We start from the raw sequence: 12,390 nt of genomic DNA, 5'->3' as shown, positions 1-12,390 counted from the left end.
TCATCATATCCCAATTGAGTGGATCGATGCACATGTTGTCCATCACTGGATTGTCTGGTCCAGACTCGATTATTTACAGACCGCTGTCATATAGCTGGAATATTGCTGAGTGCGGCGTTAAACAACAACCAACCAACCAACTATTGTGATTTGTGACCTAACTAAATGAGTGGCATAATCCAAATATTGGCAGGGGTGAGGGTGGCACTGCCTAATGTAAAAGTATCATATACTGCACACATCCTTGCTTGCAAACTACCTATTAAAAATATTGGGATAGTCCCAGGAATAATTGGCGACCATTTTCACACTTTCATTTAAGACATCTTCCAAACATCTGTGTTAATCAGTAGTATCAGACCATCCGTCAGAGTTAGTTGAATATCAATGCAGAGACACATCATTTAGAGTGAGCTATATTCAAATTGCTGTGTCTGTGCGAACATGTCATAGCAGATTTATGACAAGGGTCTTTTTATCTAAAGATAATGCAACTGTTTACATTGTTTACAACGGACAAGATAAAATCTTATTTTCAGGCAGGACCTGTTTACAGTAGGGCTGGGACGGGTAACTCGGGTACATGGGTTGGGTGGGTACTGAGCAGGACCTGGGTACCCACAGGATTACCCGTGCCCGTGGTTAGTCATGTGATATATTGTTTAATGACAAAAATGATCTAGAACTACATAGCTACTCTAGAAGTCCCTAATGTTCACATTTCTTCCTGTCACATCACGATATTCCTCATTGAACATTTTGTACCCACCTCTTGAGACCAACAGCGGGTATCTGGGTAGGGTAGTGTAATAGGGGGGTGGGTAGCTGGGTAGTAAATTTGGTCTCGTCCCAGCCATAGCTTACAGGTATATTTGTTCATCTTATTTTATGATTTTAATAAAAAGAATTCTGACAGTTGAGCAATGGTGAGTAACATACTTTGGTCAATCCACTTTAAGAATTAAAAAAAAATACTGTTTGAACTACATATTTTTAAACGGTCACAAAATAACGCTTACCGTTCCTACTGCATAGAGTCCCTTCCTGTGTAAAGCAATGCAGTTGAGTGATCCTTCCAGGACCATGGCACTGAGCTCATCAGCTGGAACAAGGAAACCAGTCTTGTTCATAACAGTCATGGGTGAGCCTGTCATCTCAGGCGCTGCAAATCACTGTGCAGAGTTGTGTCCCTTAGACATTTCAGGCACCCATGAACTTGGGTTGGAATCCCAGATTCCCAGTCAAGGACATTCTTGATTATTTAGTGTATTATGTCTCCATTTTTATTTGATAAATACTAGTGGGGGGACAATACACCGATGCATTGATGGATGGTGATTTTTTACTTCTCAATACAATTATTGATCACAGTCGCACACAACAAAATATTGATTCATACTTTAAATGTTTTCTGTAATAACTGCTACACTCAACACTAATTAGCAGAGAAAATTAGTGGTGAAAAGGTAAATATTCTCTTCCAATGTGCCATACTTGACACTGCCAACTGTAAATCATCAGAGTGCCAGGTATTTAGCCATACTGTCTATGAAAAAGATGGCTCACGCACCACAGAAAATTGCACATGCATGTATCATGATACGTATCGGATTGTACAGCTGGTGTATCATCCCAGCCCTAATAAATATTTACCATAATTGATTCCCTTCGGAAGTTTCAACCTCAATCTTTCCTATCTCTAAGTCATCATGGAATTTCAGTGACACGTGGAGTGGATTGGATGGCTATTTTTAGCATCATCCTCAAAATGAAGCTAGGGTGGGGAATGTGTCAAGTGAGTGAGTGAGTGAGTTTGGTTTTACGCCGCTTTTAGCAATATTCCAGCAATATCACGGCGGGGGACACCAGAAATGGGCTTCACACATTGTACCCATGTCGGGATTCGAACCCGGGTCTTCGGCGTGACGAGCGAACGCTTTAACCATTAGGCTACCCGACCGCCCCTTGGGAATGTGTCAAGGGGTATTTGCTATAACAAAATAGATAATCGAGGATGAGTCAAGGGGTACTTGCTATAACACTAATGTTAAAAACTAAATATCTAGGTGAACACTTAATTAAAATGCAATAACATTTAAATTCAAGTACAGGAATCCTGCCTTAGCTGTAAGGTGAAGTGGGGTATACCGGTATGAACTCCAGTCGCCTACATAGCGACATGGCTGCTTGCACTAGTCTGGAGTAATGCTGGTTTTATAGTGCTAGCCCACTAAGATACCATGCCGCAGCTTAACATGAACACCCACTCAGATCCATTAAACTGACTCCGAGCCAGTCCTTGTTGTATCCCCTTAATGCCGAGCGCCAGTCAGGGTAACAACAAGTACCCTCTTTTGGTATGATGAAGTTGGTGATCAATCTACGGGGCTCGATTTAATGAACTTGATTTAACTTGCACCAGCTACCTGCTGACATGAAAACCAAGTTGCACCAAACAAAACCAGGTTGCACCCTGGTCCCAGTAATTTATCAAAGTTGAAACATAGACCGTTCTGCTGCCAGTGTCATATAAATTAATGAATTTCTTTTACATGCATTGCATGTAGACATAAAAATTAGCATGCATTTTTTTATAATAGGCTGCAATGGTGCATGTGTTATATAGCTAAATGAAGCCCTGCACCACCCTCCGGCCTCTGAACTGATGGATACTAGACCATGGATACAGTCCCTAGCTTTTAACACTGATCACCCCAGAGGATGTACATTGCCTCCTCACCTATAGGCTGACTGTCCCCAATGCTGGTCTTGGTGCACCCTGCACTGATGGATACTAGACCATGGATACAGTCCCTAGCTTTTAACACTGATCACCCCAGAGGATGTACATTGCCTCCTCACCTATTGGCTGACTGTCCCCAATGCTGGTCTTGGTGCATCCTGCACTGATGGATACTAGACCATGGATACAGTCCCTAGCTTTTAACACTGATCACCCCAGAGGATGTACATTGCCTCCTCACCTATTGGCTGACTGTCTCCAATGCTGGTCTTGCTGTGTCCTGCACTGGTGGCGCGGGACTGGGGGGTCTCCGCCAGAGGGGGGGGATAGTACAGCACCCTTGCCTTCATCAGCTCACCGTCAATCTGGACACCAAGAAATGTCACATTATCTCGTTAATTGTCACAAATACTCTGAGGAAGGGGAGCAGATAGCTGAACATGTGATACAACCATCAGACAATGTGTGATCCGTGATTTACATGGCTACCATCATGTCACCAGAACACATTGAGTACCCACAATTAATCATCTTCCAGAGGCAAGCAAGTTAACTGACTATAAAAGTTTAGTTTCCATCCTTGCTGAACTTCGGAATTTCGGAGTTACGTTTTTGGCTGGACTGACGAGTCTATGCATTGTCCAATAAAAATCGTGTGATGAACTAGACATCCGGTTCGCAAACAACATGGATTTCAATGTGCATATTTCGATCGACTGTAGGATTTGCAAAGCATGTGTACCGCCATCTTTTCATGTTTTTAATCAAGGTGCTCAAGTGATATAATACACAATGTGAGGTAGGACCCCTTTCATTACAATATACATCTTGATTATCGATCAGATCGTCTTGACGGGGCGCCACCATTTCTGTTAGAAGTAAATGCAAGTGTTAGAAGAGGTGGAATCTGATTGGTCAGTTGGAAGGACATAGAAGGGACATAACTCGTAATAGCCACTGGTGGCGCTATGATCGAGCATGTAAATTTCAGCCTAGTTCGGCAAGGGTGGAAACTGGACTTTTATCGTCACTTAACGCCCTTGCCTCGGGAGGATGACAATTAATACTTTCTTAGATGAAATTGAATGTGAACATGTTAATCAGCAGCATTTGTTGTTCACTGTCACTGCAATGTCTTTTTCTGAGGAACGATATCTTATATAATTGACAGGATTCATACTACTGTTATACTTGGCTGTTTCCCTGTCAAATACATATGTTTAACAAAACACTTTATAAGGTTAACAAAATATAAATTCTCGGGCTCCTCTGTATTACATTCTTTCATGTTATTTCAGCTTTTAGCAAAATAAGACACAAAACACTTCCTCTCACAATAGGAAACTACACACTGCTAAACTAAACAAACAATCATCCACACAAATAATCATCCATGTACACAATTTTCAAAATGTCATATCGTGTGAACCAATTGTATTTAGTTCTTTGTCCTGACATAATAATGCAGCAGTTCCTCAATACACTGTATGCGAAAACATATTAAAGTAAATTTTTATAAGTAAATATGTTGATAATAATAACTTCACAGACTGCTTATTTAATCATAAACAAAAAGAACTGTCGACAACAGTACGAAATCGGTGACATCATCCAGGACAATAATGCAACACAAGCCCCACCCATTCTATTATCGGCCAATCAGAAAGCAGTAGGCTGTTAGTGGGCATTGCCTAATTTTTTGTCAGTTTAACAATATTGCATGGTATCAAATGGCACGGAATCACTAGCAATTTATTTCTATTTGTATAACCTACCTTTAAGAGCTGTCCACCCTTACACCCCACATAGATGTCCCCTGTGGGGGTCCAAGTCTGGGACACTGGCGCCACCCTCACGGTCTCATCCTGAATCTCCGACAACCTCTCGGCCATCTCCCCTACCAGTCCAGCAATGGCCGCCTTGGGCACGTCCACTGTGTACTGGGTCATCCTGGTCGACGCCCTGGTCAACACATCCCTCTCCTTCTCATCTTCCGCCATGTTGGGGTCTTCGGGGGGTAGTTTGACATGCCTGAAAGAAAACATTTCATTCATGTCAACTTTTGCTGCCTGAAACGTGGTAAAAACTAAGTATTCTGCAATTCTTTATTGAAAACCGGTTGGTTACTTTTGGACCCAGAAATGTACGCACAATTGTAAAGTGATTGATTCGAATGAGTTAGGTTTTACGCCACTTTTAGCAACACTCCAGCAATAATACGGCGGGGAACACCAGAATTGGACTTCACACATTGTACCCATGTGGGGAATTTAATTCCAGTCTTCAGCATGATGAGCAAAGGCTTTAACCAGTAGGCTACCTGACTGCCCCCACAATTGTATAGAATCAACACAGACAAAATACATTATATGACGAAGCACAACAATATCCATTGCACAAAATTCTTGACAAGAAACATAAAGGTCCTGTAAGTAAAGTAAGTCTCAAATTCTACAGTACACTACACTTCCCCATTCCATTACTTTACAGGCCCCCCATATTTCCTGTAAAACGACCCTTGTTATAAATTATTGGGGATCCAGCGGCTATACAGTCATATCATATCTGTACTCTGGTCACTTAACATTAATGAACAAATGGAACATTACCATAACTTGAACATTGTTAAATATGCTGTAGGTTTTTAATATGAGATAGTGTTGTCATAATGATGACATGATTAGATATACAATGTAGTTGGTTTGATTTTGATCAGTATTGTACATTCTGGAAGAGGCTTGCCCTATTCAAGTCAGTGTGTCAGATCGGTGGATTTTCTAGGGCATTGACTAATTGTCATCCAAAATGTCCTAAAGACTGTTTTTCAATTTTAATGACATAGATATATGCGTCCCATAAGCACTAAAATAAAATAGACCCCCCAAAAAAATATCTTGCATTCCAAAGAATGCACAATAATATTCATTGTACCAAATTCTCAACAAGAAATATATAGGTTCTGTAATTAATTTATCAAATATTACAGTACAGTACACTATTTCATTACTTTAAAGAACCCTCAAAATTCATTATTGGGTGTTTGCTGGACTCCCTGGAGTGCTAACATCTTTCAAGAAGTGGATACACGCATGGGTAGACACCATTAGTCATATCCAACAAGTCCACAGCTCAGTGGTTCACAAGTCTCAAACTAATGGCAAAGTCTATCCCTGTACATGTATCGATGACAGAGGTACAGTGGAGTGGCTACGAGGGGCGTTCAATAAGTTTTGCAACTCCAATATAAGACCAAGTCCCAGAATATCTTTTGCACTTTTATGTTTCAATATAATTTTCTTTCCCCCGAATACACTTATTCCATTTGTCCTTCAAGCTTTTAATACTACTTTTATAGAAATCCACAGATTGGCTCTCTAACCACGCCTCTGTGGCAGCCTTTATGTCCTCGTCATCCTGGAAGCGTCTTCAACGTAGGGCAGATTTCATTTGCTGGGACAGGAAATAGTCACTGGGGGCTAAATCTGGGCTGTAGGGTGGGTTATTTAACTGTTCAAATCAACATTCACGTATGGCGGCCTAAGCAATTCTCGACTTGTGAACCGGAGCATGTCTGGTACATGATTACAGCGTGTTGTTCATGTTTGAGAGAATCCAATATTGTGACCACCCTTAGGTGAATGAAGCCATCACATCTAATTCATTGTTGTCTGGAACTTGTTATGGCATGTGTCAACCTGATGTTATGACTAGTGTCACACCTGCCACAAGTTGATATTATGTGTGTCAACACAAGTGCCCAAGTTGTAAAACTTATTGAACGCCCCTCGTATCAAGAAAAAGAATCACAAAGACGTTATAACTCTTATAAAGGCAATAGCATTGTTTCTGATAAAAATTCAAAAACAACTGTACTTACTGTGGCAACAAGATGTATTTGTCATCTGCCTGCTCCGTCTGCCAGACAGTGATCTCCTTGTCTTTGGTCACACAGACCTGTCTCCAGTTGGCAGGATTGAAGCAAATACTTGTTGGGGGTGTGGCCCCGATCTTAACTGAAGCCAACTTGATACCCGTCTCATATTTCCTGAGAGAAACAGGAATAATATATATATAATACACTTTATTGCCTCTGAAAGGAATTCCTAAAACTACAACAGCAATTCTTTAGAATTTAACTGAATTTGTTGCAATCTAGAGTGATCAGTGAAAAAGGAGGATACTATCTTTTGGCAGAGATCTGGGGTACACTCCCCGCCCCCCAAGAACATTCCACAGATGCTCTATTGGCGACTTTTCAGGGACTTTGCGGCCAGCCTAATGTACATATGCATTCTCGTCGGGGATAATATCTGCTGACCTGGGCATCATGTGGCCTGGCATTGTCATCTTGCAGTTCAAAATTTCTGTCATTAATTCTATCGAATGGAAAAATGACAGGACACAAAATTTCGTCATCATATCACTGGCCAGTCATATATCTATTCACAAAATCAGTTCGCCTATCATGTGTGATACCGCCCCACATGTACCATGACACTATCGCCCCCATACCGACCCTTGTTCGGCATTGTTGCCCTGGCATACTGCTTGCAGCTATGTCGCCAACAATGTTTTCTGCTATCTTTGAATCGGAGGCAAATCCTTGATTCATCTGTAAATATGGTGTAGCGCCATTGGCCCTCAACTTGTCATTGTGTTACCTAGCAAAACCCAATCTTTGCTGCCTATGAAAAGCTGTTAGGGTCACACCCTTGGGTAGATGTTGAAATTCACCTTCCTGTTATTTTACGAAATTCTCTATTGATAACAAGAGCAGATTTGAATCTATTTTGTAGTGCACTTAATGTAACGAGACGTCTTTGTCTGGGTGTTGCATTTTTAGGCCTGGCACGCCCCGGTCTCTTAGCAACCGTTTGACGGTATTTGTCCCACAGTTGAGAAATTACTCTTTTGATTTGCCAATCATTCAGGCAACTTGCGATAGTGATGACGAACCCACAATTCGCCATTTTGTCTGTTCATTAAGATACTGTCTCTGGGGCAGTTTTAAGCATGTGCTCGACTCAACTGCATTAGTGATTGTGAGTTCCCCTAAAGGCACACACTTTATCTTCTGTGTGCATGTGCATTGCATGCTCACACATGACGTGACATCTGCTTGTGATTAGATGTTGCATTCAGATGCAATGCCATGGTATTGTAAATGTACACCCCAAGGACAGCCACATTCACATCATCAGTGCCCTTATTTATTGTCGGTAGCATATACAGAGAAAGATATGTGTCCATTGTTAGCATTAACCATTTTTCATTCTCACACAGTAAATATAAGTTAAATTCAAAACATTCCAAATTCACGCAGACAGATTGTTGATGGTGTTGGACTGTCCATTTTTTCATCATCAAATGATTCAGATTATTGTGTGTTGATAATGTTGAGACTTCACCACGTCATGGTGAGGTGAGGTGAAATGGGGTTTAACGTTGCGTCCAAGATGATTGCACTTACATAGCGACGTGCATGTACGTGTGTGTGTTTGTGTGGCTCCTTGTACTAGTCCGGACTGATGCCAATTTATAGTGCTAGCTCACTGAGATACCATGCCACAGTTTTAACATGAATACCCCACTCACACACTGTAAACTGACTCCGAGCCGACCAGTCCTTGTTTTAGCCCCTTAATGCTGAGCGCCAGAAAGGGTTACAACAAGTAACATCTTTTAACATCTTTTGGTAGGATGCGGCCGGGGATCGAACCCCTGACCTTCTGCTCTCCGGGCGGACGCTTGACCACTAGACCACGGAGGCTGTCACCACGTCATGGATTCTTCAACTTGACAAAAATTATGTGTAACCCTAAAAGGACTGTGCAGTTAAGACACAAAGGGGGTACTGAGTGGGTATAAAGTAGCAGTTGCAGAGACAAATTCATATATAGATCATATTATTCCAAATTGCGCTGATTGTTTACATTGAAACACGACATAATATATGATTGTGATTTTATTCCTGGTGTTAAGGGCCAATCTACTAATTTTCACAACAAATCCTTGTTTGGAAAGTCGGCGGCAACCCTCTCCTCATGGGAAAAGAAAGAAATAGGACACAATGTCCACATTGCAAAAAGTGTAAAACGAAAAAATTGTCTGTGCCTTTGTAAGAAAAGATATAATGGATCGTAATGAGGAACAACTACGTAAGAAAACGTACCAGAGAGTCATTTGATAACCTGGCAACCCTGAGAGGCTGAGAAGGAATTCACTGGCTGAGAACACAAGCTGCTGAAATTCCAATTGTGCTCCACCTAAAATAAAAAGATTATGATGCACATATCTGAATTACAATCGTGTAATATTATAGCTCTCCGAAATTCTCACTTTGACCTTGTTAATTAGCAGAACAGTGAGTGAGTGAGTGAGTATGGTTTTACGCCGCTTTTAGCAATATCATGGCGGGGGACACCAGAAATGGGCTTCACACATTGTACCCATGTCGGGAATCGAACCCGGGTCTTCGGTGTGACAAGCGAACGCTTCAACCACTCGGCTACCCCACCGCCCCTATTATTAGCAGAACAGACATAATGGATACGGATGATGAGTTAATAAATAATGCTATAGAAAAATAGTTGAAATATGAAAACATCAATGTTTCATAGAAGCCGGGTTAGGAATTAAGTTTTATTTGCACTAGTCCACAAAAAGGATCTGCTACAGAGTTGCCATCTCACTAATAGTAAAAGTAGTATCCCACAATGAAATGTCACTAGTCCTTCCAGACTAGCGGATTTATGCTAATTTCAAACTCTGAGAAGGCAAAGCAGTTATTATACAACAAATATGATATATCTCTAATCTTTGAAGCAATCGTTGATTTTTGCATTGATGTAAACTTCACTCACCTTCCAGGACACTGAATTCTTTGAATGTTGGAAACACAAACACATATATCTTGGGATTGAGACACTGTTCTGCCACTGCAAAATACTTGTTGATTTTGTGAGCTGTAAAGGGACCCTGACCATTGCCCTTGAAGGCAAACACGGTTTCAATGCCACTTTCAGACACAAATTTGATGCTTTTGCCACACTGGAAGCAGATGACATCGTGGTCGATAAAATGAGCCTCAGACCCTCCATATCCTTGACTCCAGCTGGAAGGAAGGACACATTCATTATTAGGGGTGACTATTGCACTAGTATTGTGATAGTACTTACTTAAAACCTTTAAGGCTTGATATGTAATAGAAATATATAAAGTGTTGTTGACAATGTTAAAGTTGGCCATCTTCCTCCCTGGTGTGACTCAAACCAAGGGGAAGTAACTGTAATCCAAAGTTGGGCCTACCTTTAGAATACAGTACCACAAACTTTTCAAACACGTGACAATACCCTATGACGTAATTTGTGGTATTTTGTTGCCAGTGACACCAGTGAAACAATGCCCTGTGACGTCAGGGGTCATCAAGTGTGCATAAGCTCCTCCCAGTGATTTATCATCTCTACACGCAATGTTAATGAAGACGCCCAGCGGTGTTGAGAGTTTTGAATATTTCTTTACTAAATATAGCCTGCGGTGGTGCATTTTATAACAAACGCTAGTTCACGAAAGCACTTTTATTTTTTATTTATTTTTTATTTCGTTTTTCTCATAATTTAAGTGGCTAAAATGGTTATAAATGGGAACAAATATTACATATATTATTTTTTCGGTTCATTAATTTCATTATTATGCACAAGAATGCAGTTTATTGGGGATATTATATTGGCGCTGAACACATCGAAATGTCGCCAGTGTTAGGGTAGGCTATACCAAACTCTATCCTTAGCCCTTGGATCCCCTTTACGATCAATCACCCCTTTACGATCACCCCGTTTCGTGGCTATTATAGATTCTATAGCGGCTCCTAATATTCTTCACACAAAAATGTTGAGTAAAAAGAATGAAATGGTTTTGTGTCGAATACCTTGGCTACTGGAAACTGTCCTGCGTCATTCACATAAGCCACTTTCACCGGCTACATTTTTTCAGTACTGATTCAAAAGCAAACTCACCGTTGTGTTGTCACTAGCCATGCACATGCCTCCCTCGTTCCTTTCTATTATCCACATCATTCTTACAGTGTTCCCTACCACACTTTTCTGTTACAAAATCCACCCGAAAAATTATTAAAAAACACGTCATTCATGCGTTCTCGCGAAGTCGACGTCTGACGCCTGGAGCCGTTTTCAGTTCGCACCATATCGGCTCATTCCTCACCACTCGGTATCTTGTAGATTATGGAATGGCACGTTTGTGCCAAATGGGATTGCAATCATTCGTAAATGTTCATAGACTAAAGTCACGAGACACCAGGCCTACCCGTAACCTTCGTAAGTGTCCGTCACCTATTCAACCCTTCTCTTTCTGCTCCGTAACATCGTAGGCACGACTAGGTAAATTTGCACTAAGTTTCACAGTGTGGACGTAGCTCTGTCGGTTAGCTGTCCGGCTAACAATCTGAAGGCCGTGAGTTCGCGTCCGACGGATTCTCACAAAAACTGGTTGCTTGTCTTTGAGACATGTGACCTACGGCAGAGATCCTCCTAACGAGAAGTGGTACTGTATTCTAAAGGTGCTCCCAAAGTTGTCATGATACTTGCCAACCAACACACAGACTGGTTTCAAATTCGCATAATTCATGTTTTATTTATAATCAATTACATCTATTGAAACTATTGATTGTTATGCATACTATTGACAATACTTCTGCAAATATTAAATTCCTATCGATATTGTCATTTGAATAGTCAGGGTGTTGGAAATTAGCAGGATAAGTACTACAACCACCTGTCACATTTTCATTATGTATGTCTTGCCATTGCTTGAAGGAAATATTTTCTTCTGTTACATTCCTTTGCATTGACTGAAGATTCAAAACAATTTAAAAAGGCTGAAAACAAGGTTTGGATGGAAAGCAAAGCAGTTATGTTTACGGATACATATCATACAGGGGTAGAAACAAACAGTTGTAGTACACTAGTCCTTATATGATAATGATAAAATATAGAAAAACCCTTAACATTGGCCAATTTCTACTAGTCCTTATGATACCTTAATTATTGGACACATTGACAAGGACTTTAGGACTAGTGCCAAATTCTAACGCTGTCATAATATTTTACAATTTGGTAAACAGGAGAATGTGATGCTTGCTCACAGGTGCTTGTCGCCAATTCATTTTATGAACTTAACTATTGCATGGTTCACAAAGTCATTAATACTTTTTGACTTTGGAATTATACAATAAACATATGCATACTATCAGATCAAAGTACGACCTAGAACCAATAAATGAACCGTATTATTTTGTGACAGGCCCAGTGTGGAGAACTAGCGTCACAAATCCAATGTTTACATTTTGTATTTTTCCGTTGAATAACGAATTTCTGGCATTTTTCAAACAAGATGTCTTGTTTGTATGATTGCCTATTCGTTTCGGATAATTACTTACGCGAGTTCTAAGGTTCCAAACTGATCCATTATGCAAGATGTCAGACTCCGTTTAAGATTTTAGATGCATACGACATCAAATGATGCTCAAGCCTCCATGTTGTGAGTGTGTGGTTGCCAAGGCTGTGACCTCTCGCGAGATATCGGCTGCGAGAAAGGAAGTTGCAAAGGTCATGTGAGAAACCACTAGTCGA

At 40.7% G+C, this 12,390-nt stretch overlaps 1 protein-coding gene across 2 annotated transcripts in view; it reads right to left on the bottom strand.

The window, feature by feature from the left end:
- LOC139452449 (cilia- and flagella-associated protein 43-like) overlaps positions 1-12,307 on the bottom strand; it is a 48,727-nt gene extending 36,420 nt beyond the window's left edge. For both annotated transcript variants that reach the window (XM_071233934.1, XM_071233935.1), the window contains exons 1-7: positions 12,198-12,307; positions 9,607-9,857; positions 8,916-9,009; positions 6,621-6,788; positions 4,519-4,774; positions 2,985-3,108; positions 1,020-1,102 (exon numbers count right to left, since the gene is read on the bottom strand). In XM_071233934.1, coding sequence (XP_071090035.1) covers positions 1,020-1,102; positions 2,985-3,108; positions 4,519-4,774; positions 6,621-6,788; positions 8,916-9,009; positions 9,607-9,857; positions 12,198-12,226 — 1,005 coding nt within the window. In that variant the 5' untranslated portion in view covers positions 12,227-12,307. The remainder of the gene's footprint in view (positions 1-1,019; positions 1,103-2,984; positions 3,109-4,518; positions 4,775-6,620; positions 6,789-8,915; positions 9,010-9,606; positions 9,858-12,197) is intronic.
- Positions 12,308-12,390: the final 83 nt, after the last annotated feature.

Source organism: Haliotis cracherodii, unplaced genomic scaffold (assembly GCF_022045235.1).
Source record: "Haliotis cracherodii isolate W230 unplaced genomic scaffold, xgHalCrac1.p SCAF_9, whole genome shotgun sequence".
NCBI classification, from domain to species: domain Eukaryota; kingdom Metazoa; phylum Mollusca; class Gastropoda; order Lepetellida; family Haliotidae; genus Haliotis; species Haliotis cracherodii.
This window is presented reverse-complemented; position numbering and strand designations above follow the sequence as displayed.